The 15167-nt window shown below is 56.8% G+C and overlaps 2 protein-coding genes across 2 annotated transcripts; both read left to right on the top strand.

Moving 5' to 3' along the window:
* Positions 1 to 6030: 6030 nt before the first annotated feature.
* LOC309848777 (ral guanine nucleotide dissociation stimulator-like) lies at positions 6031 to 9023 on the top strand. Its single transcript, XM_082700770.1, has 4 exons — positions 6031 to 6082; positions 6481 to 6588; positions 8164 to 8357; positions 8945 to 9023. The coding sequence occupies exons 2-4, from the start codon at positions 6496 to 6498 to the stop codon at positions 9006 to 9008; spliced, it is 351 nt and encodes a 116-aa protein (XP_082556896.1). The 5' UTR covers positions 6031 to 6082; positions 6481 to 6495; the 3' UTR covers positions 9009 to 9023.
* A 57-nt stretch (positions 9024 to 9080) lies between these two features.
* Positions 9081 to 12264, top strand: LOC309848930 (uncharacterized protein; the record flags this gene model as incomplete). The annotated part of the gene is made up of 3 exons (XM_082700945.1): positions 9081 to 10133; positions 10379 to 11462; positions 12252 to 12264. Exons 1-3 carry the CDS (start codon positions 9893 to 9895, stop codon positions 12262 to 12264), a joined length of 1338 nt encoding a protein of 445 aa, XP_082557071.1. The 5' UTR covers positions 9081 to 9892.
* Between the last annotated feature and the right edge of the window lie 2903 nt (positions 12265 to 15167).

Genomic DNA, 15167 nt, shown 5'->3' with positions numbered 1-15167 from the left:
TCCAGGAGGGCCTTCCCTCTCCAGCAGGGCAGTAAGGGTACTGTGAGTTCAAGGGGCTGATGGACCTTCATGCACACCTCTGTGATTCCTGCTTTACGGTAAAGGTCTGAGAGCTTCTACTGGAAACTGGGAAGGTGCCCTGGGGAGCTGGGGTAGGTGTGTGAGCACTGTGGGAGAGCAGAGGGGCATGGAGGACAGCTTCAACCCCTGAGTGGGTCATGCTCCATCCCTGCCCCCTCCCAGCCCTCTCTCTGCCCCAATTCTGGGACCCAGAATGCAGGATTTAGGAACCATCGCACAGCATTCTGTTGGCACCTGCACGCTGGGTGCTCAGAGGGGGCTCAGGGAGAGTGGTGACCCAGTAGAGCCCAGGGAGCAGCAGACATCCCACACCCTGTGGGAGGTGAGTGTCAGTGGAAACAGACCCACTCTCCTGGCACCTAGTGACTGGGCAGAGGAGGTAACGGTGGAGGTATGGGGAGGGTCCTGGGAAGGCCTGGCTAGAGACAGAGTCCCTTTGTTCCCTCCTCGGTTGGATCTTCACGGAGCAGAGGTGAGTGCAGTGAGGGTAATTAAGAGGCCAGACACCACCCCTCCCTGGACACATGCAGTGGAATTCAAATGGCTCGTGGGCAAGGAGACAGACTGAGGAGTGTGTCCAGCTCCCCTAAAAAGTCCAGAAATGCTCCCCCCATTGACCAAGGACTCCCACTCCCAGAGGCTTTTGGCCAGCCCGCCGTCTGGGAGTAGGCCTTTCTCGGGCAGGACTGCCAGGTCGCAGGTGGACAAGGAGTCCGACTGGTCTCGGACAGGAGCTGGAAGCCCAGGGGCCCAGGTTCCCACATAGGTTCCCTGGGATATTGGTTTGGATGCGTACCCTGTCCTCTGACTTCTCTGCCTCTATGTCTGTCCCCAGGGCCATCTATGCCATCCTGGATATTTGGGTGGAAAGGTATCCAGGGGATTTTGTGCAGCCTCCAGAGTATCCCAACTTGCATGCTCTACTGGCCTACCTGCAGGTCAATGCACCTGGCTCGGACCTGCTGTGCCGTGCCCAGCTTCTGCTGCCAGAAAGGCAGCGCGCTGAGACCACAGAGCCCGAGGCTGGGGGTGAGGAGGACTGGGGTTGACTGATGTGGGCCTGAGGAGGAGGCAGGGTGGGCCACCCTGAGGAAGCCTCCATAGATTGTAGTTGGGCCGAGAGGAGTGAGTTATCTCAGATCCCTGTCCCCATGGGCTTCTGTTGGGGACACCTTCCAGGGGCTGGGTCTTGAACGCAGGCCACGCTGAGTGGTGGGGAAAGGGAAAGGTGAGAGGGAAGTCAATCAAGCTGATGATGCTTTCTCTTCTTGGAGCTACAGCACCGGCCCCAGAGCCAGATCAGGATGAGTCTCGGGAAGTTGTTCCAGCAGCCACTCTGGCACCCGCGGCACCTCTGGGGCCTGAGCTGGCCCCCGCCATCCCTGCTGCAGCTGCTCACTATGGGATAGGAAGACCAGTGAGCCCGCCTGACCCGTTGGGGCCAGGGCAGATGGTCGTCAGGGCCCTCGTTCACTTCTCTGCCACGGAAGAGCCACCAGGCCTTTTGACTTTCCTGGATGACCAGCAGGGTCCTGCCCCCGAGCTGCCGCCCCCTGCCTCCGTGGAGCAAGCAGGCTCGGCCCCCGAGCTGCCGCCCCCTGCCTCCGTGGAGCAAGCAGGCTCGGCCCCCGAGCTGCCGCCCCCTGCCTCCGTGGAGCAAGCAGGCTCGGCCCCCGAGCTGCCGCCCCCTGCCTCCGTGGAGCAAGCAGGCTCGGCCCCCGAGCTGCCGCCCCCTGCCTCCGTGGAGCAAGCAGGCTCGGCCCCCGAGCTGCCGCCCCCTGCCTCCGTGGAGCAAGCAGGCTCGGCCCCCGAGCTGCCGCCCCCTGCCTCCGTGGAGCAAGCAGGCTCGGCCCCCGAGCTGCCGCCCCCTGCCTCCGTGGACCAAGCAGGCTCGGCCCCCGAGCTGCCGCCCCCTGCCTCCGTGGACCAAGCAGGCTCGGCCCCCGAGCTGCCGCCCCCTGCCTCCGTGGACCAAGCAGGCTCGGCCCCCGAGCTGCCGCCCCCTGCCTCCGTGGACCAAGCAGGCTCGGCCCCCGAGCTGCCGCCCCCTGCCTCCGTGGAGCAAGCAGGCTCGGCCCCCGAGCTGCCGCCCCCTGCCTCCGTGGACCAAGCAGGCTCGGCCCCCGAGCTGCCGCCCCCTGCCTCCGTGGACCAAGCAGGCTCGGCCCCCGAGCTGCCGCCCCCTGCCTCCGTGGACCAAGCAGGCTCGGCCCCCGAGCTGCCGCCCCCTGCCTCCGTGGACCAAGCAGGCTCGGCCCCCGAGCTGCCGCCCCCTGCCTCCGTGGACCAAGCAGGCTCGGCCCCCGAGCTGCCGCCCCCTGCCTCCGTGGACCAAGCAGGCTCGGCCCCCGAGCTGCCGCCCCCTGCCTCCGTGGACCAAGCAGGCTCGGCCCCCGAGCTGCCGCCCCCTGCCTCCGTGGAGCAAGCAGGCTCGGCCCCCGAGCTGCCGCCCCCTGCCTCCGTGGAGCAAGCAGGCTCGGCCCCCGAGCTGCCGCCCCCTGCCTCCGTGGAGCAAGCAGTCTGGGCCCCCGAGCTGCCGCCCCCTGCCTCCGTGGAGCAAGCAGTCTGGGCCCCGGAGCTGTCCCCACCTGCCTCCGTGGAGCAAGCAGGCTCGGTCCCGGAGCTGCCGCCCCCTGCCTCCTCCGTGGAGCAAGCAGGCTTCGCTCCAGAGGAGCACCTCGTGCTTGCTACAACCAGAAAGCATGTCTTTTCCATCCTCCTCATTGCTTTTTTTGTATTTCTTCTCTTTTGTGTGTATGTATATAATTACATACTAGATTTAATTAAAGACAGTAGAATTTGAGTTTACATAACATTTTACTTGCATCCTTTGCAGTGGGATATGGAGGTCTCATTAGGTCCATCCAGAGTGTTGCACAACCATGTCGTTCTGCAACGTTTCCGTCACAGAGACACCCGCGCTCCTCATCGCTCACTGCTCTGTCCCTCGCCCAGTCCCTGCAACCGCTGCTCTGCTCTCTGTCTCGGCCACTTCACCTCGACTTGGATTTTCCTCTGCTGGAATCCTACAATATGGCCTTCTCTGTGTGTCTGCAGAACACAAGTGTGATTCCCCTCTTCAAACTTTGTTATACAAATAACATTTTATTACATAGGAATGTTCCTGAAAGAACAAAGATCACGGGAAGCCCCCAAATGAACTATTTTCATTCTGAGCTAGGTTTCCCATTTAGAAGCATGCCTTGAAAAGCAGAAACCATGAGAGAAATGTCTGGGTCCATGAGACACCTTTACATGCTTTCAATTTCCCGGGTAGTCTGCGTTTCAACTATTCTGATGGGCATCTTATCAAATATTAAAATCATATCTTAAATATTCTCCTTTCTTGCTAACAAGTTAGGTCATCAAGAGGTCTTTAGGTTTTATTCAGACTATATCTATTTAGTCAATAATAATTTAAACATGAAAAAAAAAAAGGCACATTCCTTCTACCAAGGAATAATCCCCCATCACACACGGCGTCCTTCTTCTCTGCCTTTCCCTCTAAGTGTAGTGTGTGTGTGGGGGGGTGGGGTGTGCGCACATGTTTGTGACAGAGTGGGACAGGGAAAGTTCAGGGGCTCTGTTCTTGTTCTACCTAACGTCCCCTCAGTGGACTGACACTGTCGCTCTGTCCCCTTGGGCATTCTCAGTGACAGCATTCAGGAACCCCCTCTGTTGAACAACTAATTCATATCCAGTTATTTGACTCTCATAATGTAAGTGATAAGCACGTCTGTGTCATAAATGTCTGTTTCTTTAGGAATGATTCCTGTAAACACCAACACCGGAACACGCTTTACCCACATTTTTAGGGGACTGGCTGCTGGCTCCTTTATGCTGTCTGCATTAGGGAGAAGCATTGCTTTGGAAAGGAGGGATCCAGGACTCTATAGATGAGACCTGAAATCATGAGGAGGACAAGCCAGCAGTGATGACGTCGGGGCCCTGGGAGTGACCACAGAGCATTGGGGAGGCTGCCCACAGCGCCCTCATATGTCCTCTCCCAGATGCTCCCCTGCCCCGTGTCCTGGAACACACCTCACCCATGCCCTGTCTGGTGACACGCTCCAGCCACTCCAACCCCCCCGGGCTCAATCACCCAGACTCTCACTGGAGCAACCAGACCCTGCTCCAGGCCAGCAGAGGGGCACAGGCCAGGCCACTCCTCTCGGCTTGCTCCCTGTCCTTCCTGGCTGAACCCCATCCTCTCAGGGACGAACCTCCAAGGACAGTGCCGGTCAATGGGTGACAGACAAGTGTTCATGCAGATGGAGTTTTTGTGGCAAGAGCAGAGCCACTTGAACTGTATGAGCAAGAGAGGCCTTTACAATGCACATCGGCTGCTCATGGAAACTGCAGGATGAACAGAGCCTCAACCAGGGGCTTTGGCACTGGACAGAGCTCATCCACACCCTCAGGATCCTCTGGCTGTGACCCCTTGACCCTGCCAAGCCCAACCTTGCTGAGATCTCTCTCCTCCCACAAAGTCGGGAAGGGGAGTCCCCTTGATCTGATGCTCTAATAGAGGTCGTCGTCAGTAACTCCTGTCTGTGCAGTTACTGGGCCACTGGTGGGCTGTTATTCTGCCTGCCAGCCTCAGTCTCCTCATCTGTGAAATGGTCCTAACACCTGCCCTACCATCTCATAGGATGACTATGAAGATCATACTGACCAACTGCGAGGTGTCGGAGGTCTCGCCAAGGCTTCTGCTTCTTCTAGACCACTCCCAGGAAAGTGATCACCCAACTATGCTGTGATTCAGAGTACAGGGCTTTACAGAGTAGAAAACCGGGATGTAGCTTCATGGTTTTCAGCCATTTTCCCTAACTGATGTCTGGGAACTCTGAAGCATTCAGGGCCCACCTGGTCTTCTGGGGACCACCAGGATCCTGAGATCATGCTGTCACACCTGGGATATCACCCCACTTCACCCCTTGAACACTTTTAAGTCAGGAATGTCCCAGACAGGGGTAAACACCTAAATGTTTCAATCAAGCACCTGTCTGTCGATGGAAACTTTGCAGTAGGCTTCTTCAGGTAGGTGCCTCCCCTCGGATGTATCCATAGCCCTATCATCCGCATAACTTGTTCCCACCCAAGGGCCAAGGGACAAGGGACAAGGCCAGTCCCTTACTAAGGGATTTCATTGAAAATTCGAAGCCTAAGTTCTTGAGAAGCTATTACCCAGCCCTTTGTAGGAGGGGCTGTCGTCTTCTGGGACTCCAGAATATGAGCACTGATGAAGACATGTGTGCACTCAGGAGCGAGTGTGCTGGTGCACACAAACACACACACCCCAGGAGGGACTGTGGGGTGGGATCTGATTAGTAGCAGATTCCAAGAAGTTGATAGGAGGGAGGAAATTGGGAGGTATTTCCTACCTGTGACAGCACTCCTCTAACATCAGAGCTATTATTCAACCTATGCCTGTGGACATCTGATAGAAAGACATGCTGGAATCATCCATATTTTGCAGAAAAGACCATCCCTGTCAGGCACAATGGCTTATCTAAGGTCCAAACCAGGTAAGCATAGAGACTTGTGTCTGAAACCAGGTGTGTTTGCAAGCTGGGGCACTGGCTGCTCCCAGACCTTCCCTGGGGGCCTGTTCCGAGGGGTGTGTTGGGGTCACTGTGTACAGATGAGATGTGTCCTTGCATGCAGAAGGGGCAAGAGGAGATGGCAGACCGGAGCACTGTTCGTGTAGGGGTCCAACCAGGAGTGGGCCCCGATAGGGGATCACAGGCAGTGATGTCACTGCCTGGATCACAAAGGCCCACAACTTATAACCCCTGCAACCAGGACACACACTCTAGTCCGGTGTCAGGGCTATTTGGATAGAAACGTCGGAGATAGAAAGATGTTTTCATCCTGTCTACGTACATCCCGGGGCTCTGGGAACCAGAACTCCCAGGAAAATTGCTTGTTCCCATGTTGCAGGCATTGGCTGAAACCACCCTCCCGATGCCTCAACACATTTCGAGGGAGACGCCATAAGGTACTTACTACTGAGGAGACTAGGCGATGCCCACCCCTCTGAACCGTCCTAGGGAAGCCCCATCCCTTCCTCTGGAGTTTGGGGGGAGGAGGGATATGTGGGGGTTCCCGCCCATGGGCTGGAGGAGGGTGAGCACAGTGGATACCCTGGTGATCCCTTCTTGTTCACACCAATGTCATGGTGGGCTGGGTGCACCGGGGATTCCTGAGGTGCCTCTTAGCTGTGCCAGAGCATATCCAAGGCCCTGAAGCTGGGCCACGTTTCTCTCCTTGGGGGAGGGCTCTGCCACCTGGGCTGTGGTGTGTCTGGAATGGAGCGCCCTGGGTCTGAAGACCAGCAAAGGCCTCCAGACAGGGCTCTAAGGTCTCCTGCCTGCCTGCCGGGCACTGTCTTTACAGAACGCTCCAGAGGACATGGTGCAGGAGCTGAATGTTGACATCCCGTGCTCTCATTCCCCAAAGGACAAGAAGCCGCACACGGCCAACAGAGTCTGGCGCTGGCTCAGGGTGAGTGCAGGTGCTGGGGAGATGCGACCCCTGGGAATCCGATGCAGCACCAAGGGCCCCACTTCCTAGAAGCCAGCCTGGCCTCCTAGAGTCCTGTACTCCCGTGAATCTGCATCCCCACTCTTCCCCAAACTGGCCCTCATGGCCCTGCCCACGCCTTGGACAGAAGTAGAGCCATTGTCCACATACTTATAGGAATATCATTAAAGAGACTTTAGACCAGATCTCATCCCGTTTATCTAGACTCCTTTTGCCCTGTGCTAGGCATTTTCCTAACTCGTGCTCCCAGGTGGCCCAACAGTCCTTCCTCAGGTTATACAAATCTTGCAAATGATCATTTGCAAGAGTGAGTTGGGAGACTCTGATCCAAAGGGACATGGGCCCATGGTACTCTGTCTCTTGCTCTGTGCTTTTGTTTTGATGGAACACATCTTTGGGTCCCCTAGGGTCAGGAACAGGGGCCTCACTGCACTGCATGGTAGTCCAGAAGGCCAGTCATTTATCACCAGCATCTAGCCCTTTCCAGGGGCAGGACTGGATATAATCCCCTTCTGTGGCCAATGAACAGTGCTCCATCCTACAGCCTCCGTGCCCTCCTATCCTACGCCCTCTTGCCTAAAACGTCTGTGTTCTCATCTCAAGAATGAGATATGTTGGGTGCCAGGGTGGCTCAGTGGTTTCAGCCTCTGCCTGCAGCTCAGGTCATGGTCTCACGATCCTGGGATCAAGGCCCACGTTGGGGTCTCTGCTCAGCGGGGAACCTGCTTCCCCGTCTCTGTCTGGCTGCCTCTCTGCCTACTTGTGACCTCTCTCTGTCAAATAAATAAATAAATAATCTTTAAAAAAATAAAAACAATGGGGCTATGTCATCAGAAATCACAGGATCCATGCCACTCATGCAGGGACGTGCTACCAATACTCTGCTCACAAAAGGACCTGAGATACTAGCAAGTTCAGACATCATTTTTTTCAATTCTTTGTATGGATACCAAGAACATATTCTCTTTTGCTTTAAGGTTTCTTTCTTTCTTTCTTTTTTTAAAATTTTATTTCTTTATTTGACAGACAGAGATCACAAGTAGGCAGAGAGGCAGGCTGAGACAGAGAGGGGAAGCAGGCTCCCCACCGAGCAGAGAGCCCGATGCGGGGCTCGATCCCAGCACCCTGAGATCATGACCTAAGCCAAAGGCAGAGGCTGTAACCCACTGAGCCACCCAGACACCCCTTCCTTAAAGGGTTCTTAATTGATTGATTGATGGATGGATTGAGAGGGAGGCAGGGGAGAGTGGGGAGAAGCAGAGGGAGAGACAGAATCCTCAAGCAGACACTGCCCTATGGACACAGCCGTACGGGGAACGCAGCCTCAGGACATGGAGAGCATGACCTGAAGCAAAACCAAGAGTCTTAGGCTGAACCCAATGAGACACTGAGTCACCCGATTCTTTTTCGGACTCTGGGCTCTCTTGTCCCACCTCTTGCAGAAGTCCCTGAGATCTGGGGGCTCATTCTGCCCTCCAAGCCCCAACCCTCCTGGTGGCCACAGCACTGACTCATGTCTCCTCTGATTCACCTCAGGGGAAAAATGGCTCAACGAGGAAGAGGAATAAGACCTTGATACTATGGAACACTCGTGCCAGTTCATTGGAGGCCATAATAGATTACCTGGTGACTGCCGTCATAAAACAAGATCTAAACTATGTTCACATGTTTCTTGAAATACATCGCACCCTTGCTACCACCCAGGAGGTGCTGGGCCTCCTCTTTGCAAGGTGAGCACCCTCCCCTGCCCCTAACTGCTCCGTGGGATTTGGCCAATGCCTGGTTGTGAGACTCTGGCAGGTCCCCAAGCTTCCCCAAGCTTCCCTTGCTCCTAACTGGGGCAGAGGTATTATAGGGACTCAGTGGGATCTTGTAGGGAAAGAACACTTGGTAGCCTGCGCCAGTGGAAAAGTCTGCTGTTGGGCCTGTGGGCATGCTCTTTGAACATTCCCGTGCCCCTCATGATGAAACCTCTGCCTCATCCCTGACTCTCACTGTGATCTTGAGCTGGGCCCCTCTGCCACTGAAAGGGAGATCTGAGACTCCTTCTGGGGTCTGTGTGTGGCTGAATCCAGAGCAGGCAACCCTGAGGGTGAGCAGGGGCCAGGGCAACTCAGATGTCGGTGATGGGCTGGTTGGGGCCCTTTCATTCAGCAAGCATTCAGGAAGCCCTAGTAGGTGGAGGCGATTGTCTCGGAGCTGAATGGGATCCCGGCACAGAACAGACAGCACCCCAGGGCTGCAGGCTAGTCGAGGGTCAGGCGGTGAGAGCCAACATCCACAGACATATCATGTGATGCCCCCTGGCCTCCTCTAGATTCGGATGCTATTACTCCACGTATGGCGAGGACGGCGGACACCAGAACCAGCGCGACATGTGAGTAAGCTTTGGCTGCTCCAGGAGGGCCTTCCCTCTCCAGCAGGGCAGTAAGGGTACTGTGAGTTCAAGGGGCTGATGGACCTTCATGCACACCTCTGTGATTCCTGCTTTACGGTAAAGGTCTGAGAGCTTCTACTGGAAACTGGGAAGGTGCCCTGGGGAGCTGGGGTAGGTGTGTGAGCACTGTGGGAGAGCAGAGGGGCATGGAGGACAGCTTCAACCCCTGAGTGGGTCATGCTCCATCCCTGCCCCCTCCCAGCCCTCTCTCTGCCCCAATTCTGGGACCCAGAATGCAGGATTTAGGAACCATCGCACAGCATTCTGTTGGCACCTGCACGCTGGGTGCTCAGAGGGGGCTCAGGGAGAGTGGTGACCCAGTAGAGCCCAGGGAGCAGCAGACATCCCACACCCTGTGGGAGGTGAGTGTCAGTGGAAACAGACCCACTCTCCTGGCACCTAGTGACTGGGCAGAGGAGGTAACGGTGGAGGTATGGGGAGGGTCCTGGGAAGGCCTGGCTAGAGACAGAGTCCCTTTGTTCCCTCCTCGGTTGGATCTTCACGGAGCAGAGGTGAGTGCAGTGAGGGTAATTAAGAGGCCAGACACCACCCCTCCCTGGACACATGCAGTTGAATTCAAATGGCTCGTGGGCAAGGAGACAGACTGAGGAGTGTGTCCAGCTCCCCTAAAAAGTCCAGAAATGCTCCCCCCATTGACCAAGGACTCCCACTCCCAGAGGCTTTTGGCCAGCCCGCCGTCTGGGAGCAGGCCTTTCTCGGGCAGGACTGCCAGGTCGCAGGTGGACAAGGAGTCCGACTGGTCTCGGACAGGAGCTGGAAGCCCAGGGGCCCAGGTTCCCACATAGGTTCCCTGGGATATTGGTTTGGATGTGTACCCTGTCCTCTGACTTCTCTGCCTCTATGTCTGTCCCCAGGGCCATCTATGCCATCCTGGATATTTGGGTGGAAAGGTATCCAGGGGATTTTGTGCAGCCTCCAGAGTATCCCAACTTGCATGCTCTACTGGCCTACCTGCAGGTCAATGCACCTGGCTCGGACCTGCTGTGCCGTGCCCAGCTTCTGCTGCCAGAAAGGCAGCGCGCTGAGACCACAGAGCCCGAGGCTGGGGGTGAGGAGGACTGGGGTTGACTGATGTGGGCCTGAGGAGGAGGCAGGGTGGGCCACCCTGAGGAAGCCTCCATAGATTGTAGTTGGGCCGAGAGGAGTGAGTTATCTCAGATCCCTGTCCCCATGGGCTTCTGTTGGGGACACCTTCCAGGGGCTGGGTCTTGAACGCAGGCCACGCTGAGTGGTGGGGAAAGGGAAAGGTGAGAGGGAAGTCAATCAAGCTGATGATGCTTTCTCTTCTTGGAGCTACATCACCGGCCCCAGAGCCAGATCAGGATGAGTCTCGGGAAGTTGTTCCAGCAGCCACTCTGGCACCCGCGGCACCTCTGGGGCCTGAGCTGGCCCCCGCCATCCCTGCTGCAGCTGCTCACTATGGGATAGGAAGACCAGTGAGCCCCCCTGACCCGTTGGGGCCAGGGCAGATGGTCGTCAGGGCCCTCGTTCACTTCTCTGCCACGGAAGAGCCACCAGGCCTTTTGACTTTCCTGGATGACCAGCAGGGTCCTGCCCCCGAGCTGCCGCCCCCTGCCTCCGTGGAGCAAGCAGGCTCGGCCCCCGAGCTGCCGGCCCCTGCCTCCGTGGAGCAAGCAGGCTCGGCACCCGAGCTGCCGCCCCCTGCCTCCGTGGAGCAAGCAGGCTCGGCCCCCGAGCTGCCGCCCCCTGCCTCCGTGGAGCAAGCAGGCTCGGCCCCCGAGCTGCCGCCCCCTGCCTCCGTGGAGCAAGCAGGCTCGGCCCCCGAGCTGCCGCCCCCTGCCTCCGTGGAGCAAGCAGGCTCGGCCCCCGAGCTGCCGCCCCCTGCCTCCGTGGACCAAGCAGGCTCGGCCCCCGAGCTGCCGCCCCCTGCCTCCGTGGAGCAAGCAGGCTCGGCCCCCGAGCTGCCGCCCCCTGCCTCCGTGGAGCAAGCAGGCTCGGCCCCCGAGCTGCCGCCCCCTGCCTCCGTGGACCAAGCAGGCTCGGCCCCCGAGCTGCCGCCCCCTGCCTCCGTGGAGCAAGCAGGCTCGGCCCCCGAGCTGCCGCCCCCTGCCTCCGTGGAGCAAGCAGGCTCGGCCCCCGAGCTGCCGCCCCCTGCCTCCGTGGAGCAAGCAGGCTCGGCCCCCGAGCTGCCGCCCCCTGCCTCCGTGGAGCAAGCAGGCTCGGCCCCCGAGCTGCCGCCCCCTGCCTCCGTGGAGCAAGCAGGCTCGGCCCCCGAGCTGCCGCCCCCTGCCTCCGTGGAGCAAGCAGGCTCGGCCCCCGAGCTGCCGCCCCCTGCCTCCGTGGAGCAAGCAGGCTCGGCCCCCGAGCTGCCGCCCCCTGCCTCCGTGGACCAAGCAGGCTCGGCCCCCGAGCTGCCGCCCCCTGCCTCCGTGGAGCAAGCAGGCTCGGCCCCCGAGCTGCCGCCCCCTGCCTCCGTGGAGCAAGCAGGCTCGGCCCCCGAGCTGCCGCCCCCTGCCTCCGTGGACCAAGCAGGCTCGGCCCCCGAGCTGCCGCCCCCTGCCTCCGTGGAGCAAGCAGGCTCGGCCCCCGAGCTGCCGCCCCCTGCCTCCGTGGAGCAAGCAGGCTCGGCCCCCGAGCTGCCGCCCCCTGCCTCCGTGGAGCAAGCAGGCTCGGCCCCCGAGCTGCCGCCCCCTGCCTCCGTGGAGCAAGCAGGCTCGGCCCCCGAGCTGTCCCCACCTGCCTCCGTGGAGCAAGCAGGCTCGGTCCCGGAGCTGCCGCCCCCTGCCTCCTCCGTGGAGCAAGCAGGCTTCGCTCCTGAGGAGCACCTCGTGCTTGCTACAACCAGAAAGCATGTCTTTTCCATCCTCCTCATTGCTTTTTTTGTATTTCTTCTCTTTTGTGTGTATGTATATAATTACATACTAGATTTAATTAAAGACAGTAGAATTTGAGTTTACATAACATTTTACTTGCATCCTTTGCAGTGGGATATGGAGGTCTCATTAGGTCCATCCAGAGTGTTGCACAACCATGTCGTTCTGCAACGTTTCCGTCACAGAGACACCCGCGCTCCTCATCGCTCACTGCTCTGTCCCTCGCCCAGTCCCTGCAACCGCTGCTCTGCTCTCTGTCTCGGCCACTTCACCTCGACTTGGATTTTCCTCTGCTGGAATCCTACAATATGGCCTTCTCTGTGTGTCTGCAGAACACAAGTGTGATTCCCCTCTTCAAACTTTGTTATACAAATAACATTTTATTACATAGGAATGTTCCTGAAAGAACAAAGATCACGGGAAGCCCCCAAATGAACTATTTTCATTCTGAGCTAGGTTTCCCTTTTAGAAGCATGCCTTGAAAAGCAGAAACCATGAGAGAAATGTCTGGGTCCATGAGACACCTTTACATGCTTTCAATTTCCCGGGTAGTCTGCGTTTCAACTATTCTGATGGGCATCTTATCAAATATTAAAATCATATCTTAAATATTCTCCTTTCTTGCTAACAAGTTAGGTCATCAAGAGGTCTTTAGGTTTTATTCAGACTATATCTATTTAGTCAATAATAATTTAAACATGAAAAAAAAAAGGCACATTCCTTCTACCAAGGAATAATCCCCCATCACACACGGCGTCCTTCTTCTCTGCCTTTCCCTCTAAGTGTAGTGTGTGTGTGGGGGGGTGGGGTGTGCGCACATGTTTGTGACAGAGTGGGACAGGGAAAGTTCAGGGGCTCTGTTCTTGTTCTACCTAACGTCCCCTCAGTGGACTGACACTGTCGCTCTGTCCCCTTGGGCATTCTCAGTGACAGCATTCAGGAACCCCCTCTGTTGAACAACTAATTCATATCCAGTTATTTGACTCTCATAATGTAAGTGATAAGCACGTCTGTGTCATAAATGTCTGTTTCTTTAGGAATGATTCCTGTAAACACCAACACCGGAACACGCTTTACCCACATTTTTAGGGGACTGGCTGCTGGCTCCTTTATGCTGTCTGCATTAGGGAGAAGCATTGCTTTGGAAAGGAGGGATCCAGGACTCTATAGATGAGACCTGAAATCATGAGGAGGACAAGCCAGCAGTGATGACGTCGGGGCCCTGGGAGTGACCACAGAGCATTGGGGAGGCTGCCCACAGCGCCCTCATATGTCCTCTCCCAGATGCTCCCCTGCCCCGTGTCCTGGAACACACCTCACCCATGCCCTGTCTGGTGACACGCTCCAGCCACTCCAACCCCCCCGGGCTCAATCACCCAGACTCTCACTGGAGCAACCAGACCCTGCTCCAGGCCAGCAGAGGGGCACAGGCCAGGCCACTCCTCTCGGCTTGCTCCCTGTCCTTCCTGGCTGAACCCCATCCTCTCAGGGACGAACCTCCAAGGACAGTGCCGGTCAATGGGTGACAGACAAGTGTTCATGCAGATGGAGTTTTTGTGGCAAGAGCAGAGCCACTTGAACTGTATGAGCAAGAGAGGCCTTTACAATGCACATCGGCTGCTCATGGAAACTGCAGGATGAACAGAGCCTCAACCAGGGGCTTTGGCACTGGACAGAGCTCATCCACACCCTCAGGATCCTCTGGCTGTGACCCCTTGACCCTGCCAAGCCCAACCTTGCTGAGATCTCTCTCCTCCCACAAAGTCGGGAAGGGGAGTCCCCTTGATCTGATGCTCTAATAGAGGTCGTCGTCAGTAACTCCTGTCTGTGCAGTTACTGGGCCACTGGTGGGCTGTTATTCTGCCTGCCAGCCTCAGTCTCCTCATCTGTGAAATGGTCCTAACACCTGCCCTACCATCTCATAGGATGACTATGAAGATCATACTGACCAACTGCGAGGTGTCGGAGGTCTCGCCAAGGCTTCTGCTTCTTCTAGACCACTCCCAGGAAAGTGATCACCCAACTATGCTGTGATTCAGAGTACAGGGCTTTACAGAGTAGAAAACCGGGATGTAGCTTCATGGTTTTCAGCCATTTTCCCTAACTGATGTCTGGGAACTCTGAAGCATTCAGGGCCCACCTGGTCTTCTGGGGACCACCAGGATCCTGAGATCATGCTGTCACACCTGGGATATCACCCCACTTCACCCCTTGAACACTTTTAAGTCAGGAATGTCCCAGACAGGGGTAAACACCTAAAAGTTTCAATCAAGCACCTGTCTGTCGATGGAAACTTTGCAGTAGGCTTCTTCAGGTAGGTGCCTCCCCTCGGATGTATCCATAGCCCTATCATCCGCATAACTTGTTCCCACCCAAGGGCCAAGGGACAAGGGACAAGGCCAGTCCCTTACTAAGGGATTTCATTGAAAATTCGAAGCCTAAGTTCTTGAGAAGCTATTACCCAGCCCTTTGTAGGAGGGGCTGTCGTCTTCTGGGACTCCAGAATATGAGCACTGATGAAGACATGTGTGCACTCAGGAGCGAGTGTGCTTGTGCACACAAACACACACACCCCAGGAGGGACTGTGGGGTGGGATCTGATTAGTAGCAGATTCCAAGAAGTTGATAGGAGGGAGGAAATTGGGAGGTATTTCCTACCTGTGACAGCACTCCTCTAACATCAGAGCTATTATTCAACCTATGCCTGTGGACATCTGATAGAAAGACATGCTGGAATCATCCATATTTTGCAGAAAAGACCATCCCTGTCAGGCACAATGGCTTATCTAAGGTCCAAACCAGGTAAGCATAGAGACTTGTGTCTGAAACCAGGTGTGTTTGCAAGCTGGGGCACTGGCTGCTCCCAGACCTTCCCTGGGGGCCTGTTCCGAGGGGTGTGTTGGGGTCACTGTGTACAGATGAGATGTGTCCTTGCATGCAGAAGGGGCAAGAGGAGATGGCAGACCGGAGCACTGTTCGTGTAGGGGTCCAACCAGGAGTGGGCCCCGGTAGGGGATCACAGGCAGTAATGTCACTGCCTGGATCACAAAGGCCCACAACTTATAACCCCTGCAACCAGGACACACACTCTAGTCCGGTGTCAGGGCTATTTGGATAGAAACGTCGGAGATAGAAAGATGTTTTCATCCTGTCTACGTACATCCCGGGGCTCTGGGAACCAGAACTCCCAGGAAAATTGCTTGTTCCCATGTTGCAGGCATTGGCTGAAACCACCCTCCCGATGCCTC

Source organism: Mustela nivalis, assembly GCF_964662115.1.
Source record: "Mustela nivalis genome assembly, chromosome: 15".
Lineage (NCBI taxonomy): Eukaryota > Metazoa > Chordata > Mammalia > Carnivora > Mustelidae > Mustela > Mustela nivalis.
Note: the sequence above shows the minus strand (reverse complement) of the source record. Positions and strands in the feature narration are given on the sequence as shown.

Coding starts and splice junctions, on each gene's coding strand:
- LOC309848777 (XM_082700770.1), top strand. CDS start 6,496: ATGGTGCAGGAGCTGAATGTTGACATCCCGTGCTCTCATTCCCCAAAG. Junction 6,589..8,163: donor GAGTCTGGCGCTGGCTCAGG/GTGAGTGCAGGT, acceptor GATTCACCTCAG/GGGAAAAATGGCTCAACGAG. Junction 8,358..8,944: donor CTGGGCCTCCTCTTTGCAAG/GTGAGCACCCTC, acceptor GGCCTCCTCTAG/ATTCGGATGCTATTACTCCA.